At 38.8% G+C, this 23,797-nt stretch overlaps 2 protein-coding genes across 6 annotated transcripts in view; one reads left to right on the forward strand and one right to left on the reverse strand.

Moving 5' to 3' along the window:
- Positions 1-5,866, reverse strand: part of camkmt (calmodulin-lysine N-methyltransferase) — a 101,125-nt gene extending 95,259 nt beyond the window's left edge. For 2 of the 3 annotated variants that reach the window (XM_060872143.1, XM_060872142.1), the window contains exons 1-3: positions 5,535-5,866; positions 4,808-4,986; positions 4,622-4,686 (exon numbers count right to left, since the gene is read on the reverse strand). In XM_060872143.1, the coding sequence (XP_060728126.1) occupies positions 4,622-4,686; positions 4,808-4,986; positions 5,535-5,675 (385 nt within the window). In that variant the 5' untranslated portion in view covers positions 5,676-5,866. The remainder of the gene's footprint in view (positions 1-4,621; positions 4,687-4,807; positions 4,987-5,534) is intronic. The other variant, XM_060872140.1, reaches the window with a different exon arrangement.
- Positions 5,867-5,990: 124 nt separating this feature from the next.
- Positions 5,991-23,793, forward strand: prepl (prolyl endopeptidase like). 3 transcript variants are annotated; one of them, XM_060872144.1, is made up of 14 exons: positions 5,991-6,221; positions 6,319-6,414; positions 6,505-6,571; positions 7,277-7,489; positions 8,389-8,515; positions 10,149-10,365; positions 12,023-12,214; positions 12,624-12,830; positions 14,121-14,296; positions 14,854-15,070; positions 15,868-16,017; positions 16,092-16,218; positions 20,145-20,227; positions 22,482-23,793. In XM_060872144.1, the coding sequence occupies exons 1-14, from the start codon at positions 6,105-6,107 to the stop codon at positions 22,569-22,571; spliced, it is 2,079 nt and encodes a 692-aa protein (XP_060728127.1). In that variant the 5' UTR covers positions 5,991-6,104; the 3' UTR covers positions 22,572-23,793. The 3 variants fall into 3 exon arrangements, with proteins under 3 accessions (XP_060728127.1, XP_060728128.1, XP_060728129.1); XM_060872145.1 differs by having other exon boundaries at positions 23,625-23,793; XM_060872146.1 differs by lacking the exon at positions 22,482-23,793 and adding an exon at positions 21,112-21,194.
- Positions 23,794-23,797: the final 4 nt, after the last annotated feature.

Genomic DNA, 23,797 nt, shown 5'->3' on the forward strand with positions numbered 1-23,797 from the left:
GACAAATCCTTCATATAATATGCTCATATTAACATTTAAAAGTCACTGTAATAAAAAAAATGGTAGCTGAAGGTTCTATGCCAGAAACTGGAAGGTTATAAGTTCAAATCTTAGTACTTCCTTGGAGAAAAAAACCCTTGAATTCGTCATCTATATGCTTGGGCTGGATTTGCACTGAACCTGCACTTTTGTAACCCAATGGCTGACTCATTTGAGCTGATTTCTCTGCTTATGACTAAATGTTAAAGATTCGTTGCATTTGGGTCATAAACCCTGTAAACCCAATGCAGATTATATATGTGTTTATAAAGTCTGGATAAAGTACAGGACAGGAATGCTTATTAAGCATTAAACAGAAATGTCAGACAGTCAGAATAGAAGACTCTGAAACTCTGATGTACCTCAAAGGAAAGCTATTGTTCCACGATAAACCATTAGCATTAGAGACCTATGCACAAACATACACACACACACAGCCGGACACGTAGCAGACCCTGAAATTGACTATTTTTCTAGTAGAGAGCACCTATGTGTTTAATTCCACTGTTCATACCACAGCAATTTGCCAATAAACAAGCTTTACTTTTTAAAAGAATGACATTTTGTACCCATCAACATTTACAATTTGATGTGGACTGTACATCTGTGTGCTGTTATCACTTATGTTACAGCAGCTATAATCAATCATTCCCTCGAAAGGAACAAGACAAAAATGATGCGGCTTGTTAACAAGAAACTACCAAGCGTAAGCTCCTCGATCTTAAAGACATTCAAGAAAATGTCTTTTCAGAAAAGTTAAAGAAATGTCAAACCTCCTTTAACATTTATTGAAACATTAACCATAACAGATGGATAATTATGATGCTTAAAAGTGTGGTATTATCTTAGGCTTTAGAATATAAATGATAAGAAGCTACTATTGTGCAAAATACTATGCAAATGTACATCCACAAAATCCTAAGACCACTGTCAGGATAAAAAGCTAGTGTAAAGGTGCTTTGTTGTTCCCAAATGTACAAACACTGTAAATTCATTCTCAGTGGCACAGCAGTAGTCTCTAAGGACCAATTTAAGGACCTTAAATGAGCTTTACAGGTAAACAGGTTATGTCTTGATTATTTAATTAAGAAACAAAAGACATCCCCAAGACAGGGCTTTGCCCTCTGTGGAGTCTTTTTTTTCTGAGAGTGTTAGGGTACAACTGGATCAGCTGTGCATAGATGCAAATTTAATAGGCATTTGTGGAAGCATACTGGTTTAAAACTGTGTCTAAGGTTTTTATTCCGGTTCCTGAAAGACACACGGGCACCTTTGAAGTGTGAGATTTGTGTGAAGTGATGCTGAAGTGAAGGTGATACAATCGGCAGAGCATGAACAGATCCATATCTTTTTCTGCAGTCGTGGACCATGATTGACCTACGAAGTAGGATGGGGAGGATCGGGATGGATCGGCGGATTCGGACCTTCGAAGTGTTTTGAGGAGATGAGTTGCTCTAATTGATGCCTCCTTGTCTCCTCTAGCTCACGTCCTTCAGCATGTGACCCGGAAATCGATCGACGCCAACCAACGTCAAGTGATTTAAGTAAGCATCACCTCTCTAAATGCACCGAGAGTAATCTAGGAGCGAGGAAACTGGAAGTGTGCAATAGCTGGCGTTTGTATAAGGCCATCACGGTATAGTATCCTAATTCCAAATTATAATATGCTAATAAAAAGCAATAATACAATCGAATCATATTAATGAAATAAGATGACTTAAAGCTCTTAGGGTTGGGGGTTTGATTCCTGCCACCACTCTGTGTGTAAGGAGTTTGTTCACAATGTGTTTCAGGGATTTCCTTGGGGTAAACTAGTTTCCTTCACCAGTCCAAAAAACATGTTGTAGGCTGATTAGCATCACTAAATTGTTTGTATTGTTTGAATGGGTGTGAACATGTGTATGTACATGACTGTTATTGTCCAGGGATTCCCCACACTTGTGTCCCCTGGGGTATACTCCAGTTTCCTTCCAACCCTGTATAGGATAATGTGTACAGAAAATGGCTGGATGGATAGCATCACTTTAAAATGCACATATCAGAAATCATAGCTGAATTTCGTATGTAATATAGCATCAGCATTTCAACATGTGATGCACACATGCAATTCCCTGTTGTTTGCTAAGTGAATATGCATTAAGGTGATGGTTCAGTGAACAGGGAGTAAGTCATTAGGCCAATTTGTTTGTCCTTGATTGCTCCTGTTCTTGTTTCCTTTCCATGCATCCTCCGAAGTTAGAGCTAAGAGGCAAAAATGAAGTGGCACACTTAAAGAAATGAGAATCACCAACGTTGTCCACTTCAACAACACAAACAACAACAACCGATTACTCGCTTTCACTTTTAACTACTTACTATTACGTCGTTCACTCATTGTTTGATAGACAACTTACAAACCAAGATCTTCCTTCTGTATGGAAAAAAACATTAACATTCCAGGAAGTTTGTTTTTGGACGCTTTCGATCACTCTTCTGATGCAGCGCAAGCGGGACAGTCAGTGTAACTCCCGAAGCAGCCTCTTGTCACGTGATCTGATTCATAACACTTCACTGGAGAGTCTCCTTAACACCTCACTCAAACACAGAAAGTCGTGACCCCTGACACACACTGAGGTATACCAGTAAGGGGGTTTAGAGTAATAAGAAAAGCTTGAAAGCATCCAGCGTAACGTGTTGAATTATCTCCAAAGCACAGGACAATTTCTAGACTTTTTTTTTTCTTCAGAATACACCCTGGTTATTTATCAGACTTATCTTTTCAAACATAATATATGAGGAATCCATGTCTATAGTGCTGAGCAAAAATGCCTCTCTCCAAACCTCTTCAAGTCTATCCAGCATGTTCGGATAAATTCTTTTGTGTTGCTCTTGAGCCCTGCTGGAAACAAGAGCACTTAAAGCAACAGCATGGTCAGTTCCTCACAGTCCTGTCCAGGCAGATCACACAAATCCACACATTTGTACAACTAATCCAACATCCAGTCCTTGACAAGACACAGAGACTTTAGCTCTTTAGGTGGGGATTTGGGATGGAGGATAGGTAATAGACAGGCATCCCCCTTCTTTACTTACAATGCAGTAGGCCAGCTGAGACGAGAAGGACATGGGGGAGATGTTTGGACCTACCAAGGCGTGAGATCAATTAGGGGTGGCTGAGAGGAGCGTTTGAAAGAAAGAGGGATGACCCTGCCTCAAAGAGGGGCATAGGGCCAAAAAAAAAGAGGTGATGCTGCCAGCAGTTATTAATCCAACAAGAGAACAGGTTTGTTATAGAGCCTGCAAAAAAGGGAGGCAACAAACGAGCTATCTAACTAACGGATAGTGTCTTTCTTTTAAAAACAGAACACAGAAATGTGTCCAGTCACTGATTTGTAGAGATTTTATTTACTTTTTTAAAATTAGAAATAGAAAGTGAGAGACAAATCATAACAACTAAACCTGTCTCATCACTGTCCAAGACAGAGATCCAATGATGAATTCAAATAACAAAGCCAGGCCATCAGGAATATTTGTGTTTGTGTCAATATTTTAGACATATTTGGCTTTTTTGCCAACATAAATTCAAGAAAAGAAACTGTAAAGCGTGTTTTGTATGCACACTACCCTTGTTATTAATTTCTTTATTTGCTTATTGTGTGAGTTTTATTTAAACCTGTCTATGTGTAATGGTTCAAGTATTTCAATATTCTCAATTGTATTTACTGTTATAAGCCAACAAATATTCAATTCAAGCCATATACTAAAAACATGACACAAATATCACTTTAACTGTGTGTTGATGTTTTAAATTCAACAGATTAATGAAATTTCTTTTCGAAAAACTGCTCCCAGAGATAGCGTTTTTTTAATAACGCTATACAGAAATTCTACACATAACCTTAATAGTATAGGTGCAAAAAAAAAACAGTTTAAGAGTTCTTCTTGATAAAAATGTCTAAATGACAGTTTCTGTAAATCCAGCATTAAATTCCGCCCATATTCCCCTCACTGACAGAGTAAATGAGATGTCTCTAATTGCTCACTTGTGCCTGCCAGTGGCTCCTCAGAGATCTGCAGCCTTAAGTAGAACCAAAAACCACCATCTGTTCCTCAACCAACAAAATCTATACTCTTAAATGTCCAGGATTAACAAATTATTACACATTGCCACCAATCATTTAATGCCGATACAGGAAAAGACATGTTCAGTGCAACACAACGAATCCCTGCAAAGCAGTGCAACATTCTTATCATTCTGTAGTATACCATAAACCATAGTTAATCTATTTCTGATTCCTACGTGAAAATAAATTTCATTCATTATTTGCTTATTCTGATTCAAACTTAAGTCTATTTTGCTATTTTTATGCTTTAGTTAAATGTTTATTTTCTGAAATATTTGTTAACACACTAAGTGCTTGTCTGGTATATACAGTATGTTACATGTAATACATGTGTGTGCTTGCCAAGACAAATCCTTAGGTAGAAAACATATTTGGTGAATGTATTATGTAAGAAATTCTGATTCTGATTAAACCGTTAAAGCATGTGAAAAAATGTTTGTTTGGAAATGTGATCAAAATTCCCAAAGATGGTTACTCACAGACATTTCCCGTGTTGTCAAAGCTGCTGAGAACCTCTTCCATTTTAATCGTCCCTTGGGTCTCTCTAAAGTATGTAAACATGTTTGCATATGTAAAAAAATCAATGATGCAGAACAAGTTAAGGAGCAGGTTAAACAATTCATAGACGCGGTCGATGTCGTGATGTCCATCCATGCGATACCAACCTGATTAAGGCACTGTATTGGGGAAAGCAGGAACTTTTGCATTCGATCCACTGACCATCAGACGGTCCATCGCTCTCCAGTGAAGGAACCTGTGTCCTGGAGAACAGGTTGAAGGAGGAGAACCTGCGAACTGATACTGGCTGAACCTTAATACTGTCAAGCTGCTTCTGTCTCAATACCTGGAAAAGAGGAATTAATAATAAGATCAGATATACCTTTATTCTGTCCCACAATGGGGAAATTTCTCTGTTACAGCAGCAAAGAGAAAGAAATGCAAATATATAAAAAGAAAAGAGACATAAAATAACATACAGTATATACACAATGTATAAATACAAAGAAGAAAAAAGAGACCACGAGTAAGTAGTTACACTAACAGACATATTGCACGTTTTTTCAAAATTTCTGTTATTGCACGTGTTGTTTAAATACTTTGTTATTGTTATTATTGCAGTTAAACAGTAATCTAGTGTGTAATTATAGTGACTGGTTCACTGGGAGCAGCTTTGATTGTAAAGCCTAATAGCAGCAGGGAGAAAAGAGCGTCTGTATAACGTATAGATAGATAAATAATGTAGATAGTACACTAATACAGTCCCAATCAAGAGACACTAAAAGGAGCATGGAGTAAAAATGATTAGTTAAAGATGCTAGTTACACTGTGCATTCTGGTTCAAATGTGATCCTGTGTGTATTATTATATAGCTGACAATCTAGAAGCTGTCACCTGTCGGAGAATCGTCCATCTGGCCCGAGCTGCATCTGTAGCACAGTGTGAATCTGGAGCCTGGTGTTTGTTTACATACGTTTCAGATGGAGCATCTTTAAATGTTTTCACTCCCAGGCTACCTGTTGGCTTTAACTCCATTTCTCACTTCAATCACTTCTAAATACAGTGTCTGTAGATCGAATAACCTAACAAATACTAATCTTATAGTTTACAAGCGCTTATATTGTTCAAAACAGACACAACGAATTAGAAAGAAATTGTCACAATTTGCCGGTAACCAAGGCACCCTGTAGCCAGTCCATAGAGCGCGTTACTTCCGCATACTTCCTGACGTTTTAGTTTTCAAGGAAATCCAATCCATTATCGAACTTCTCAAGCGCGGTATAATCCTTCGTAGTAGTTCATCCTTAAAAGGGTTGAGATCGATTATTTTAGTCTGTTCAAAATGTCGCCCTACGCTGCAGTCCGGACGCACATGTAGTAGTAAATACAAACTGTGTGGACGTAAATACTTCTCCACTCACTCGCGGTTTTGCGATTTCGCTCGGTGTAATACGGCTTTGTTAAATGTTTTTATATAGTAACGGTGTCTGTTATATGGTTTTACGTTCAGTATCAAGAAGCTTAAATCTGTCATCTCGCAAAAGAGAATGTATCCGAATGACAACACGTCTGTATTCCAGGGTAGGAAGCAAAAGTTTACTCATTTCACTTAAATGTTGCTGTTTATTATCGATCACATTAGTTCTGCAAAGTGATCAAGTGATTATTTCCTGTTTAGCGATCTGTAAAGGATGATCACAGGATAAAGAAAGGCTTTGAGAGAAAGCTGCGTTGTGTTTATGAGCAGTTTGCTGATGTGCCTGACACCAATGTGGTGAGTGACTTCTTTTGTGGATAAAATTGATCCATATCATGTGATGTTGTGGTTACTTACTTTACTCTTACTCTTACTCTTATCCTCAAGTTCCAGGGACTCCATCATGTGTATACAGTGGAAGACCATGGAGTATACAGAGCGAAACATGGAGAAGGTAATCAGTAGTGGTGTAAAGTAAATCACAGGCTTTCACATGTTACTTAAGTTACTACAGAATACAACTGGATCTGCTACAATCTAATACAGTTTGATTTACATTTACGGCATTTAGCAGACGCCCTTATCCAGAGTTGACTTACAATTTTATTTCGATTTATACAACTGAGCAATTAAGGGTTGCTCAGGGGCCCAGCAGTGCCAGCTTGGTGGACCTGGGATTCAAACTCACGACCTTCCGATCAGTAGTCCGACACCTTAACCATTAGTCTACCACATCCCTATTTAGTAGCCTGTGGTCCATATGTGATTGGCCTTATTAAGAATCTGGGGTAAGTATCTGTTAATTCACAAATTTTAATGATATATATATAGACTATTTTTTGTAATCAGCTTTACCAATAATACTTGATTTTTGATTGATAGAAAATACAATTTTACAAATTTTAGATTTTTTTTCTTCTTTTTTCAAATCACAGGTTACCAAACTGTTTACAACCCCATCCGGTAAAATTTAATGCTTTCCCTGATTCAACTAATAAGCTAATTATTCTGCTTTTCCTGGATGGAAGTGTGTTTGTTGAAGCAATGGAAATTTTGTTTTCCACAAGTCTATGTTACAAAGGAAGTTGTGTCAAACATTGGTCTCATTCCTAAAAATAAAGATGCATTTGAAGACAGAATTGCATATGTGTTTCCTCAGATGCGCATGAGGTTGAGCCACTACTCAGTGCTGACTGGGCAGGTGATGCGGACAGGACTATTCAGAGGGTCAGACTCTCTCCGTCTGAGTCCATGTTGGCGGCTACACTGAAGAGCAACCACAGTGAAGCGTCTAGATGCCTGATAGTTCGATTAGAACCCTGTGCTATTCCCCAGGAGCCCATGCTTATCCTTGACAACGTGTTTAGCTTTGGTAAGAACAAGAGTTATGCAGCTTTGCAAGCAGCTAGACGTGTTTTTTAATCCTAATCATCTGCAGCATGTATTTTTGTTTGTGCAATTTTTTGTTTGTGCATCTGCAGCGTGTAATTTTTCTAAGTTTAAAGATTTAGGAATTTTTATCAGCTGTGGTTTGTGGTTTGCTTTGTGACTACAGGCTACACAATCATAACGTTGTTGTAATTTCTGATATTAAATATAGTTCACAACATTCAGTCCCCTTTCTAAAGTATTGGAACAGCATGGCCAGTGCTATATACATTGGGAAACCATTTGTGTCAAAAGATGACTATGAGACAATATAATCAAATTCCAGTCTCTATTTCCTGATATATACATCTAGATTTGTTAAACTTAGAACATGGCGCTTATTTTTGCCCAAATGTGTTCTATTAGATTGAATGTTTAAACAGTGAAATGATCTAAATGTCTCCTCTTGTTCTGAGCCCTGGGTTTCACCTGTGAAGACCGCATTTGTTGTTTAAAAGGAAAAAACACATGAAGACCAGAGAGCTGTCTATGGTATAAAAGCAAGCCATTTATATTAATTCATCGTTTAAACATTCAATGAAAATACCTGTCTGTTTCTCGAGACTGGCATGAGATGGACAAATCAAACTGTTGGAAACCTTTTTAATGAATTCTTTAGATCATCTGTGCTGTTGGAAAATGTCTCAGTCTACAACCGGGTTATCCAACCACATAATCAAAGATCTAACACAGCTAGCGCTGATATTCAGAGTTAAAAGACATTTTACATGCATTTTAGGATAATAGTTTTAGAAATTGTTTTTTATCTACTTTATTAAAATGGAAATTTTCTTTCCTTTGCTGTTGTATGAGTGTGCAATAACGACTGTATGTCTGGTACAGAGTGGGCCACTGATGATGTGTTGTACTACACCACTCAAGAAGGGCTCCGGTGTAGACATGTTTGTCGACTTCACCTTACAAACACTGGCACTTACAGCATGCTGGTTTATGAAGAAAAAGATCCTGAGTAAGTGTGTTGCTGGCTGCTCTGTTTGGGTTCCATGTTGCTTGGTAAAAAACCTGAGCATAGACAACCCTCAGTCATTATTGTTGTTTATTTACTGCTTCTCTTCTATGTTGTTTACTAGGATTATAATAGCATAGTATAGTAGCAGTTTTATTTATTTTATTGTAACGTCTTTCCCCTTTTTATTGCATCTTTGTAAACATGAGCTTCATCAGCATATTCTTCTCAGAAATCAATATTCCCCCATTCACTCCCATTTAATTTAAAATCTTACCAAATTTGATGGTTCTGAAACAGCTATTTTAGAGCAAGAAGATGATATGGTATAGAATTATCCACCACATTTTGTCATGTTACAATCTGGAAATTGATTTAACTGGGATTTTCTTTTTGATTGATTTAACTGGGATCAGCATGTGTAAGACGACAAGGTGCATAAAGGTCTGGGCTTTGACTGGGCCATTCTAACCTAAAGATCTTTGGGTTTGGACCACTCTAGTTCAGCTTCAGCAACATGCTTAAGGCTGGTATCCTGTTGGATTGTCAGCCTCAGTTCTAGGCTCCAGTATTTTGCTGACTGGTTTTCTTCTAGCATATCGTAACCAAATCAAATTTTATTGGTCACACACAAGCATACATGGTATGACTTGCAGTAAAATGCCTTTTATTACTGTGTGGTGAACTAAAAGAGAATTCGCATAAAAACTGAATTTACTTGCATAGAATTTAAAAAAAAAAAAAAAAAGTAAAGAAAAAAAAAGAAAAACTTAATTATAAAAGATAGAAGCTAAAAATTGAGTTTTATTTTGATCGAGCTGAGGTAGTTGCAGTGGAAAAAGCTAACAATACAGTAAATATTTATAAATACAGGATGTGCCATGTATATCGACGGAATCCATGGTCTGTGTTTATGTATCCTAGCTCCACTTGGATCAGCTTTCCAGAGTGTGCTGTTAAAAATAAAGCAACCCCCATCTCCCTCACACACATACACACACACACACACACACACACACACACACACACACATGCTATCACCACCATGCTTCACTGTGGGAATTGTGTTGTCAGAAAATCTTTTTCCATATGTTTGTTGTCTTCACTCCAAAATGGCTTTCATATGTATTTATTCTCACTTTTTGGAGTACCTCACTTTCTGCTGTGGCTCTGGTGGTCCTGTACACCGCTTCTTTCAAATGCTTCTCCCTCAAACTGATATTCATTCACAATTCAATGAACTTTTTTTCATACTCAAGATTAAATATACATATACATTTTCAAGATAAGTTGTCTAAGAGTTAGTTCTATTCCACTGTATGAGCCACATGTCTATGTAAATGAGACTAGTGGAACTTGTTTCCTTTTTGCAATGGTACAACTGTCACCTACAAAATACTCTACAAGCATGTACCAGTCCTTTTATTTGCCTGAATCACCTTTCCTTGTGCTCTGGAGGTATACATAGAATATGTCTAAGCAACTAGGGACCCTCAGTACTGCAATGACTCAAGTGAAACAGTGAAAAATAGGGATGCTTCTAATATGAATAGAGATCCAATTACAAGGTGTAATATTATGAATAAAATATATTATATAACGTCAAATTAATCAGGAATGTTTATGTGCTGTGTAGGTTCTTCGTAGAGGTCATTCGTACAAAAGACCAGAGGCTTCTGACTATAAACTGCAGCAGTAAGAGCAGCTCTGAGGTTTGGATGATTGACAGCAGGTCTCCTCTGTCGCCCCCTAAACTAGTACAGCGTCGGCAGCCTGGTTTGCTGTATCACGTAGAGCACTATGACAACCAGCTGTACATCCTCGCCAACACTGGCCCAAGCCATGAGTACGAGGTGAGCAGCTCCACTGGAACATGCATTTCTGTGCGTTTAACCTGTCATTATTTGCAGCATGTTTTTTTCCTGATTAGGCATAAATGAAAAGCACTTAGTTATAGTTAGTAGTATTAATTCTGATCTATAACGCTGATTGTACAACATATAATATCGCTCATAAACTCTGTTTTTTTTTTTTTTTGTTTTTTTTTTTTACAAAAGACTGTGATTATATAAATAAGATCTTATGCAAAGTTGTGAAATGATAGAATGTTGTTTAGTAAACTTGTGCTTGGATGTGTAAAATAAAATAAACTTCACTGGTTTGATGTAGAAAGCAATGGGGGGAAAAGTGTTCTCGCTAGATTTTTTTTTTTTTCCAATTTTCGAATTCTTTGCCACCCAGCGTTCTTAGGAGTAGGCTGTGGATTGCAGATATACACAGTTGTGGTCAAAAATTTGCATACCCTGAAAGAAATTGTTAAACGTTGCCTTTCATTTGGAAAATATGACCGATAATGCAACAGTATTTTTTCTTATTTATGGATTGTGGTCACATGAAGTCATTAATTATCACATAGTTGTATCACATTTTTAAAAGCTAATGATAACTGAAATCAAAAGTTTACGTTACTTGAACGTTATTTACATTATAAACACACGGGCTGACACTCAGAGGTTTAAATGACTATTAAAGTGAAGTTTCCACACTCGTGACTCATTGTAATTGTAATTAGTGTCTGTGCATTAATAGTCAGTGAGTTTCTCAGCTCATGAGGTGATGCACTGACTTGGCTGGATACTGCACCATGGGGAAGACAAAAGAATACCTGCATAATAAGGCAGTTGAACTTTATAAAGCAGGAAATGGATATAAAAAGATCTCTCAACACGTGAATATTCCAGGAGAAAGCAAAAACTGCTCCCATGCCACAAAAGGCCCGTCGTCAGTACACCAGACAGCACCTAGACAAGCCTCACAGCTTCTGGAGCAATCATTTGGAGTGATGAGACCAGAACTGAACTTTACACAGTCACAACCATAAACACTATGTTTGGAGAGAAGACAACAAGGCCTACGGTGAAAAGTACACCATAACCACAGTAAAGCATGGTGGTGGATCTCTTATGACTTGTGGCTGTGTGAACTCCAGTGGCACAGGGAAGTTACCAAAAATTGATGAATGCAGCATGTTATCAGAAAATACTGGCAGACAATTTTTGTCCTATAAGAAATAAAATATATTTGTTTCGCTTTCCCACTCATGTTTTCTTTAAAAAAAAAATAGTACACATCATGCAAATTCTCCCAAAATATGCAAACTTTTGAGCACAACTGGAAGTAAATATGTATAATGCAGTAATAAGTGAGGCAGTTAAAGCTTTGGGTTTCTGATTAGAAGGTCTATCTGCTTCAGTCGCTCTGAATCTTAGCAGACCCCAACTTCCTACCAAGCATGTAATGTTTACATGAGAAATAAAGGCTTCTTCTGAATAATATATAGATATATTATTGAATACTGTTTTGTTACGGTAGTCTAGTGTCTTTGTATGCACAAAGTAGAGAGACTGCATGCAATTTGAGAAAGGCAGTTCTGTTAGGCTTGAACTCTGCATGTGTATAATGTATACAATTGCTGTTCTTCTGACCTGCTCATTTGGTTTATATTCGAAGCTGCTGAGGACCCCCCTGTCCTCTCCTGCCATGTGTTATTGGGAGCCTGTATTCAGCCCTGGACCTGGAGCAGTCATTAAAGACATGGAGATGCTACCAGATCACTGTGTGTTCATAGTGAGGGGGCCTCAGGGTCGACTTCAACTGCAGACCTTGCCATTAAAAACTCTGAATGATCTGCGCATTCACCATGTAAGAACAGTTCTTTTCAGTTGTGCTCATTAAAATACTGCTTACGTATATAAAAAGCCAAAAATGTTTTATATAATTGTCATTTTTATCTTATCACTGCAAAGCCAGGTGTTTGATCTCACAGAAATAAATAGCCTAAGTCTAAACCGTCAGCTAAATGTGTATTACTGTTATGTGTGTTAGGGTTATTGTAGTCAGTAGGCTATATGGGGTTTTTTCGTTGACGTTATTATAAATTATACACTCATAACTTTTCCTGGTGCAGTTAACAGTTTAACTGCATCAACATAAAATTTTAAACAAACAGCAGATTGCTTTTGCTATGACTTGGGTTAAGTGATTTTTTTTTTTATTATTATTATTTATTTATTTATTTATTTATTTTTAATTATTTTTGTGATTAACGTAGCTCCCGTCCTGGGCCTGTGCCGTAGAGACCGAGCACTCTGACACACTGAAGAGGAATGTATTCCGCTTCCTCCTGTCCTCCCCGGTTCATCCCCCTCACCGCTTCCTCTTATCTCCTACAGATGAGCGACCCCTCTCCTGTGAGGAGGTGCTTCAACACACTGCCCTCCCTGAGTGTCACACCACCCGCCTGCAGGCCATCAGCCAGGTCTTTATTTAAGTATACATCATACTAAAGTGTGACAAAGTTCAATCCACTCAGTTCATTGCTTAAGACTGAAGTTAAACTCTGGTTTAGGACACGCATGCATTTCAGTTTATGTCTCTCACACACATCACTAACCTTAGGGTCAATATGGACATTTAATAATTGATGCTCATAGTTAATGTACACTGTATGGCCAGTGACTTATGGTATGTTGACACCTTTAGTGTAATAAGTACAAATTATTGCTTTGGCCTTTGTACAGTGTAGAATAAAGATTTACTTTCATTGCAACTAAGAGGCCCAAACATGTTCTAGCACAGTGTTACTCATTGTGCGGCTCACGAGCCTCCTGCAGCTCGCCAAGCTTTAATATGCGGCTAGCATAGCAGTAAATAATACGATGATAGGATCATATGGTTAAAATTTATTTTTCATTTAAATAACATTTAAAACAATCAGGGAAGCATAGAAAAATGAATGTGCTCTATTACAAATAATAATATATATTTATATATATTATTTGACTCGTCACTGACTCACTGCGTTCTGCGCAATAGCCAGTTTTTGGCGGCCTGCCAGAAGCTAGTTTGTGTTTCATGCTAGTTAACAACTTGTGTTTACTGTACACACGGACTAAAAAATGGATCGATTTCTTATCAAACAGTCCCGCGCACAAAATGAACAGCAACAAAGCAATGTGACAGTGACAAAAGAGGTAACTGATGGGGAACATGCATCATCCGCAACTCGAGTAATTATTGTATTGCAATATTGTACATTGTATTTAAGCAGATAAGCTATTTAAGACTGAATAACTTGGCATACTTTGCGGTGAAAGGGGCTCTCCTATTGACTTTGTCCTATCAGTGTGGCTCACATGAAAAAAATAGTGAAGACCACTGTTCTAGCATGACAATGCATAAGTGCACAAAGCAAGACATAGTTTGCCAAGGTTAGAGCTGGTGAACTCAAGAGCTCTGAACTCAACCCCAATGAACACCTTTGAGATAAACCGGAGCTCTGACTGTACCCAGGCCTCCTCACCTGACATCCTTGCTCAATTTTTACTTAAGATCTTTGGGTTTGAATGTTCACAAATCCCCACAGCCATGCTCCAAAATCTAGTGGAAATCCACCCCTTACCAGAGGAGGTTATGATAAAATCAAAGACGGAATACATCTGGAACGGGATGTACATAGAGAAAATTATGGGTGTGATTAGTCTGATATCCACATACTTGAGAATATTGTGGATATAATCTCAATATTCAATGTGAATTTGAATTTTAGGATGGGACTGCAGTACCTTTGACACTTTTTCACACAAAATCACTGGCTGATCTGAGTGATGTTCCACTCTTGGTCCATGTATATGGTGCTTATGGCGTGGATCTCAGCATGGCCTTCAGTCCTGAAAAGAGGCTACTGTTGGAGGACAACTGGGCTTTGGCCTACTGTCATGTCAGGTACTGAAACTATCACTCCACTCCTGTTTCAGACTAGTGCATGCAAATATAGAGTGTTAAGGGAACATTGTATGTTCTGTAACAGTTAATATACAATTATAGTTAGATGGTTATTCTGAAAGAATTCACAGAAATCACAGAAATATTACCCATAATGGCAAATTCACTCTGTCAATGTGTACCCCTGCACAACCATGTGGCAGTATCACAGTGTCTAAAATCATTCAGATACTGATTACTTAATGTTCTTTAGTTAATGGTCACATTAACTACAAAAACACTGAATAATCAACATCAGCACTTTCTGAAATAGTCAAACCAGCTTATCTGGCACCAACTACCATGTCACAATGAAAGTCACAGAGACCCCACTTCTTCCCCATTCTGATATTAGATGTGAACATTAACAAAGGTCTTGACTTCAATCTACATGATTCTCTACATTGTGCTGGTGCCACATGATTGATTGATTGATTGATTGGATAACAGCATAAGTGTTGAGATGTTCCTAGAACGTACACCTATAAATATTTGCGTGTGTTGGGGTAATTGAACAGGGGTGGTGGTGAGTGTGGTCTGACCTGGCATCGAGCAGGGTGTTTGCAGCATAAGCAGAAAGGAGTGGAGGATCTCACTGCCTGTATTCAGACTCTCTTTCAGTCCGGAGTGTCTCAGCCTGAACTTACTGCCCTCACTGCACACAGTGCAGGAGCTGTCCTAGCTGGTGCACTGTGCAACCAACAACCTCACCTCCTCAGAGCCGTCCTCATGCAGGTGAGTTGCAAGTTCATGGAGATCTACTGCATGCCGCTTTTAGAATGCAAGACAGATGAGAAACGTTGCTAGGACATCTCCACCAGCTGAGTTTATCTGTGGGCTGCTGGACTCTGTTTTTTTTTCGGTGTGTACTACGACCTAGCATACACCAAATCCAGCACATGCTGTTTTAACAGTGGGGATCAGTCAGTCACTCTTAAAGGTCTCTTGTAGGCCAAACTGCTAAGACGAGATTATCTGTATTGTACAGAATATTAAACAGATTTTTTTTTAAATTAGTGGTTTTAGATCCTTAGTCCTTTTTGTTTTTGTATTACTTACAATTCATCAGTATATCACTGACTTTAACAATTTGCCCCTAAATAAAAAAAAGATATATTTGTCTCATTCATTTGTTTTTGTTTGGATGTCATTTTTCCATTTAGAATCTTCATGTAAATGAAAAATTGGGTCAAATTTTGAGTAGTCCTTAAACAACACAAATATTATTACAGTGCAGTTTACAAATTCCAGGGCTACTTATACTTTTGTCAGATTTCATACTCATGGAAAAGTCTGTACTGGATACAAAATTATGAGAATTCACACCTCGATGCTACCTTAAAATGTAGGCAAAACATGGAGTCAGCAGTCTCGTGCTGCCTTAATCTTAGAAGTATGCGGTACTTTGCAGATAAGCAAGTGACGTTATGTTGTGCTAATGTATTTTTGATAACAGCTTCTTTAATTGAACTGCATTCCTCATACAGTAACATCAACATATAAGATTGACTTGCAGTGGTTTATCTGTCTAGGCACCTTTTTTGGATGTTCTTAGCACCATGCAGGACTCGTCCCTTCCATTAACAGTGGAGGAGAGAGGGGAGTGGGGTGACCCGCTTGCGTATACACGGGACTGGGACAACATTGCCTCTTACTGTCCCTATCATAATATTACTCCTCAGGTAATTCAGACTCACACGTCCAGTGCCACTCTAAATGTCTGTGATGACTTACAGAGGTATGTTTTGTTCTTCAGCTCTATCCATCCATGCTGATCACTGCGTACTCTGAGGACAGCAGGGTGCCTCTAGCAGGTGTGTTAAAGTACGTGAAAAAACTCAAGAAGGCCATCCAGACACATACCAGGAACCTCAGGACTAAGGGTTAGTCTTCAACATCTTTGGTAATGGCGGTGCTATTTCTGATTTAAGCTATTATTCGCTTCATTAGAGCTAGAAATAGTCATTCATTCTCAGCACTTGAGGGATTTAATTTTAATAGATTCTGCTAATAGAAATTAGTTAAACGCTAACCGAACGGCCAGGTTTATTAAAGGTCAGGTCAGTCGTTTTTATTCGCACGCTTCTTGTGATATTTTATGAATGTTTTTAGGAATAGGAGCTAAAGAGTTAGGGGGAAACTCTTTGTTTTTGTCTTTTTGTTTTTTCGTTCACTTGTAATTCCTGACCTCTAGTCGAATACAGGAATAACAAATAAGCAGCTGTCAGTAAAACGACTTCTCAATCTGTGGCTCTTACTGTGGCTGTCACTGCTTGCTAAACTGTCTGTGTGTTTGTGGCTTTGCCAAGAACACAAACTTGAGTTGTATTTGTTTGTATTTGAGTTTCCAACCCCCTACCTTTAACCATCTGAGTACAAATAAAGTCTATCAGATATATAAGAAATCTCCAAGGTAACAACTCCAATCCAGTCGCCGTAACTTTCTTCTGCTAGACATGACCTGAATGTCTGAGGACCTTCACAAGCCATATGAGCCCTGTGACAAGAACGCTAGCAGCTTATCTCACAGCAAGAGCTGTCATGAGTAAACCAAAAACTGTATCTATGTTGTTAAAAGGACAGCAGGAAGAATAGAATGAGTGGAGTGTAATGTAACAAAACCTAGAGGTGGTTTGTCTAAAAGGCCAGCTCTCGTCAGCCAGTAGGATAACAAAGTAGAAGCACAAGCTGTGTCTTCAGGTGAGTAAGTCTGAAAAGAGGTGATTTGTTAGAAGCCTGTTCTATCACACAGAGGTCACCTTGTGTGTGAGCATTCGTTGTGAGATACGGTGTCAGCACATCCCAATCCCTTAGAGTGCAAATCCTTTTCCTTCTCTGTGTCTGGTTAATTAACATGCGCGCACACACACACACACACACACACAACACACATACATGCGCACACACAGGCGAATGCTAAAAGCAAGTCTCCTTCTAATCTCTTGCTACCCTTCTTCAGGAGATAAAATGCTGATCACACACGCCAGCAGCTGGAGCGATTAGCATGTTTGAAAGATAGCATATCAGATCAGGAACAATACACCGGGCTGGGCCAAGGTCAGGAGGAAGCTTGTGAAAAACAGACCAAAGTGTGGCAGGCTGATAGTCAAAGACACCCACAGTGACGCTGCTGATAACAGACAGCCGACAGAGGGGTTTTCAGGATTAGCTGTGTGATGTTCAAACATCAATGTACTTCAGAGTCAGACATAAAATGACAACATGCAAGTTTCTTGATGGCCTCTCAGCACACTCCTGGATATGCTAGGAAGGACTGGAGAGCCTAGCTCTTTTAGATTAGGCTGCTTGCATGGCTTCTCCGGTTCAGTGGGCAAGACAATGCAATCATATAACACTTATTTAACAGAGAGAAACTGGGTCAAAGAAGGGAAATTCGTGCCCATGAACACGAATCAATAGGTTACATTTCGTGACTATGTCACAAACTGGCGCGAGACTGGGTTGGTGTTCCACAGCTAATCACCTGGGGATGATACTGAACCTTGGCTGTTCATTCCTGTAAAATCCTGTTAATAAATACAAATGTTCACCTTGTAGCAACAAGAGAATGAGTTCAAATGTGTTATATATAAATGTGTCTTTGGTTGCTTACATCAGTCTGAAATGAGTCGGTAGAACAAATTAGCAAGTTTGATGATAAACACTTTTTTTATTAATTAACTACAAAAACATTTGTTTAAACCTTTTTTTTAACTCAGCATTACCAAGGCTGTGAATAATTCTGGAGCTTACTTTACTTTTAAAGTAAAACCTAGAACACTGTTGGAATGTGCTGTTATTGGAAAATAAGTAAATGACCATGTGTCGTGATTTGGTTTTATTGTGTGACCATGTGCTGTGATTTGGCTGCGATTTTTTATAACAGCGCATAGGAGGTTCACTGTGTTTTATACCTCTTACGCCACAGTAATTTGCCAGTGATTCAAATTTTGAATTGATTAAGAAATACATACTAGTTTATAGTTGCATTCAGTGTTGTGGAACTTTCATGGTTCCTAATGGCAAATTACATACTGGCAGATATAAGTAGTAGTTCCCCAAACAGCCTCTCTTGGTTTCTTTCAAGATGTTAATACACCTGGTAATGCCAAGTGACAGCACTGGAGACGCAAATAAAAGTCTCTTTACAGAAAGCGTCACCATATCAACTATCATTGTAGACTTCAATTATAGTGAGTATCCACTATGTAAACCCCTATGAATGAGTTGTTAGTATAGAAAAGATGCTATATTACATAGTAAGCTCATTAATATAAACCTGCCACCACTAAAGTGTCAACAACACTGTGGTATAATGTGAATTATTCATCTGTTCCACAATTTCAGTGAGTAGTCATATGCTTATTTTCGAAATGAGATATATTTAGTTATATATTTAATCTTGGCATAAATAGATTTATGTACTTGACCCTCCTTGTGTTAGCTTTGAAGTTTGGCATGTGGTGATGTTAAGCTCCTGCAGTGGGCCTGACGCCCATGGGAGACACTGTGAGCCTGAGATAAAGAGACTGCTGTGACTTTCCCCCACTTCAGCACACCTGAGAGGATCACTCACTCACTCACTCACTCATTTTCTACCGCTTATCCGAACTACCTCGTGTCACGGGGAGCCTGTGCCTATCTCAGGCGTCATTGGGCATCAAGGCAGGATACACCCTGGACGGAGTGCCAACCCATCGCAGGGCGCACACACACACTCTCATTCACTCACACACTCACACACTACGGACAATTTTTCAGAGATGCCAATCAACCTACCATGCATGTCTTTGGACCAGGGGAGGAAACCCCCGAGGCACGGGGAGAACATGCAAACTCCACACACACAAGGCGGAGGCGGGAATCGAACCCCCAACCCTGGAGGTGTGAGGTGAACGTGCTAACCACTAAGCCACTGTGCCCATGAGAGGATCGATTTAATTTTTTTTTTTTTTTACAAGGCACATTGTCTCAAAGCAGCTTTGCAGAACATTACATTTTTATGTAGATTTATTTGACCCTATTTATCCATCATGAGCAAGCCTGAGGCCGATTGCGGCGAGGAAAAACTTCCTTGCATGGTATGATGAAAAAGCCTTGAGAGGAACCAGTCTCAAAAGGGAACCCTTCCTCATTTGGGTGGCACCAGAGAGTGTGATTATAAATAGTGTTCTTTCCTACAATCATATACAGTCAATTGGAGTTGTGTAACTAGGAGCTCCTTAGCAACTCATAAATTATCTCATCGTCTGAGTTCATTATAGATTCAACACCAACTCCTCCCTGCCAAAGCCTTCACATACCTCAAAGCCTCAATGATAGAGATACAGTTACATCATATGTAGATTGTTATTTTATCTATTGATTAAGAGGTCATTCTTCTCATGGGGTTGGCAACTTTTTATCAAATGACCAAAATCTTGAAGTGGAATCCAGCTGGTTCCTAGTTGCCTTGGGATCCTCACGGTTTTGGCCTTTTCTCACTGAAGGTTCAAAATCTTCATGAAATGGAGCACAACTGGAGCTGACACAATCTTGTAGTCACTTTTCATAATATTAGCAAGCACTAGATGATGATTTTTGGACAAACTGCAGCTTGTTTACTGAAGATGCAGGACAACCACCCAGTAAAGCGTTATAGTAGTCTAGGTCTGGAGGTAATGAATGTATGAACTAGTTTCTCAGCATCAGTATAACAGTGTGGCTGCTCTTTGAGAAACTGAATGTTTGGCAATTTGATTATTAGCACTGAACTTATGCTGTTGGGCTAATGCACTGCAACATCTTTTTCAAATCCTTCTTCGATCAGGACATGTCCCAGCTGTCATTCTGAATCGTCAGCCAGGTGGAGATCACTTTGGTCCAGAGGATTATGACCAGTCCATCTGTGAGGTGCGGTACTTATTCATTCATTTATTCATTTCTTTCCAATGCCGGGACCAGTTGTTCATTAATCTTGAAATTTTTTGAGCTTTCCTTTTTTCCCCCCAATCATTTACTTGAATCTGGTTATAAACAGGCTTTCTTTAACCACTTTAACTTAAACACACACACACACACACACCTCATTTGAACCGCAATTTTAATATTACAGCATGGGTATGGAATTGAAATTTACTTCACTGGGATTCGTACCATTTATTGTACACTTCATGAGTGCATTTGAAGGTGCAAATGACTTTAGCTTCATATGTTTTTTTTTTTTATCACCTTGGCTGCAGTTTGAGCTACATTTCTCAAACCCTTCACTTCATTCCATATGAGATCTTGATATTTTTGTTGAAGTTCACCAGAAAAGATGGATGAAGGCGGGCACGGTGGCTTAGTGGTTAGCACATTCGCCTCACACCTCCAGGGTCGGGGTTCGATTCCCGCCTCCACCTTGTGTGTGTGGAGTTTGCATGTTCTCCCCGTGCCTCGGGGGTTTCCTCCGGGTACTCCGGTTTCCTCCCCTGGTCCAAAGACATGCATGGTAGGTTGATTGGCATCTCTGGAAAATTGTCCGTAGTGTGTGATTGTGTGAGTGAATGAGTGTGTGTGTGTGCCCTGCGATGGGTTGGCACTCCGTCCTGGGTGTATCCTGCCTTGATGCCCAATGATGCCTGAGATAGGCACAGGCTCCCCGTGACCCGAGGTAGTTCGGATAAGCGGTAGAAGATGAATGAATGAATGAATGAATAGTGTAGCTTTACTAATATGCATTATGTTGTCTTGTTGGAATGTGAACTTTTGCATACAAGAACAGGTTTTCTTCTTTCTTTTTTTTTATTTATTAGTTTGCTCCATCCATCATGCCAGTTTACCATGCTAATGAAATGTGCTACCGCCACCATGCTTAAATGTGGGGATGGTGTTTTCACCAATCATACAACCTCATACCAAGGTCAGCATTTTCAGTTTTGGTCTCAACACTCCAAGGTTTTCAACACAGAGACTTGTCACGTGCCATTTTTTCTTAGCACTCTTTTATAAAGCTTTCTTAAAGCTTTGTGGAGTGTCTAGGCAATGATTGTTCCTTTCACGAGCTCCTTCAGAGTTAACATTGCCGTCTTTTTATTTCTCTGACTAGTGCCTTCTTTACCCAGTCACTAACTTTTTACTAAATGCTCTTAATTTATGAATAATATATTAAAGATTTTATGCTCCGTGAAATGCTCAAAAAATTTTTGCAACCAAAACCTATAGCTTTACCAGAGATGTTGCTTTGTCGAACTGTTATTCTACATTCTCGAACAATCTTGCGGACTTCCAGGAGCAGGTGTATTTACAGGTGCAGCTCAATAAATTAGAATGTCATGGAAAAGTGCATTTATTTCAGTAATTTAACTCAAATAGTGAAACTCGCTTATTATATAAATTCAGTACACACAGTGTGATTATTTTGGCTCACATTTAACAAAAACCCACCAATTTACCCACCAACCACTGCAAAGGTTTCCTGAGCCATAAGAATGGTCTCTTAATTTGGTTCACTAGGCTGCACAATCATGGGGAAGACTGCTGATCTGACAGTTGTCCAAAAGACATTCATTGACACCTTTCAAAGGAGGGGTAAGCTACAAACATTCATTGCCAAAGAAGCTGGCTCTTCACAGAGTTCTGTTTACATGCTTGGATACAACTAACTGAGAGAACCGCAGCGTTGAGAGACTTGTCAAGCAAAATCAATTCAAGAATTTGGGAGAACTTCATAAGGAATAGACTGAGGCTGGGATCAAGGCATCAAGAGCCACCACACACAGATGTGTCAAGGAATTTGGCTAAAGTTGTCGTATTCCTCTTGTTAAGCCACTCCTGAACCATAGGCAATGTCAATGGTGTCTTAGCTGGGATAAGGAGAAGAAGAACTGGACCAAAGTGGTCCAAAGTCCTATTTTCAGATGAGAGCAAGTTTTGTATTTTATTTGGAAACCAAGGTCCTAGAGTCTGGAGGAAGGGTGGAGAAGCTCATAGCCCTAGTTGCTTGAAGTCCAGTGTTAAGTTTCCACAGTCTATTATGATTTAGGGTGCAATGTTATCTACTGGTGTTGGTCCACTGTGTTTTTTGAAAACCAAAGTCACTGCACCTGTTTACCAAGACATTTTAGAGCACTTCATACTTCTTTCTTCTGACCAGCTTTTTAAAGATGCTGATTTTATTTTCCAGCAGGATTTGGCATTTGCCCGCACTGTCAAAAGCGCCAAAAGTTGGTTAGATGACCATGGTGTTGGTGTGCTTGAATGTCACCAGACCTGAACCCCATAGACAATCTATGGAGTATTGTCAAGAGGAAAATGAGAAACAAGAGACCAAAAAATGCAGATGAGCTGAAGGCCAATGTCAAAGAAATCTGGGCTTCCATACCACCTCAGCAGTGCCACAGACTGATCACCTCCATGCCACGCTGAATTGAGGCAGTAATTAAAGCAAAAGGAGTATTTGTACATATCGAGTACATATACAGTAAATATACTTATATTAAAAAACACTTTCCAGAAGGCCAACAATTCACTAAAAATGTTTTTTTTTTATTGGTCTTATGAAGTATTCTAATTTTTGTAATAGTGAATTGGTGGCTTTTTGTTAAATGTGAGCCAAAATCATCAGAATTAAAAGTACCAAAGACTTATATAAATTCAGTACACACAGACTGAAGTAGTTTAATACACAAGTTTCACTATTTGAGTTGAATTACTGAAATAAATGCACTTTTCCACGAAATTCTAATTTACTGATCTCACGTAGCCACACTAAAACGTAGCGACTCCGGATAGCAAGTGTTTGCACCAGAACTACCTACTGTATATAATCCTTTATACATATATATTAATAAATCATTTTTGCAAACTATATTGATCTCCCCCTGTTTTGGTATGATGGGGTCTTGTGTATAGATTCAAGACATCCTGTGTAATCGCAGTTAAGAACAATAATCGCAGTTTCTGGTTCTAAAACCGCAAAATGTTGATAAGGGGTGAATACTTGTGCCAGACATTTTTGTTGCTGTTTTACTTATCAGATGTTGCTGTACAATGTTCCAATAAAGCTGCACAATTAAAGTTTCTGTAACTCATTAACTCATCATCTCTTGGCTCATTAACTCATTTTTGAAAATTATCATTTTTGGCGTTATCTAACAAAGCCTTTGATCCTTGTTTAGCAATAAAATACTTTTACTGTACCAAGAAACAGAGATACAGCTACAGAATCATGCCTCAATGTTCACAGTTTTTAATTGTACAGTATCTAATCTCAGAACACGATATCCTGATTCGTTTTAATCCTGCGCGCACTTGATTTCTCTTGCAGATTGCACGGCAGTTAGCTTTCCTCTACGCAACACTGGGACTCAGCCTCCATGGATCCAGACAGAACAAAAGAGGAAGCTATTCATGAGGAAGATTTGGCGAAATCTGATATTATTCTAAACTGTGAGCTAATGTACTTGTGAATAAAGCATATGAATTATTTTAACAAATGCA

This window comes from Tachysurus vachellii, chromosome 6 (genome assembly GCF_030014155.1).
Source record: "Tachysurus vachellii isolate PV-2020 chromosome 6, HZAU_Pvac_v1, whole genome shotgun sequence".
NCBI lineage: Eukaryota > Metazoa > Chordata > Actinopteri > Siluriformes > Bagridae > Tachysurus > Tachysurus vachellii.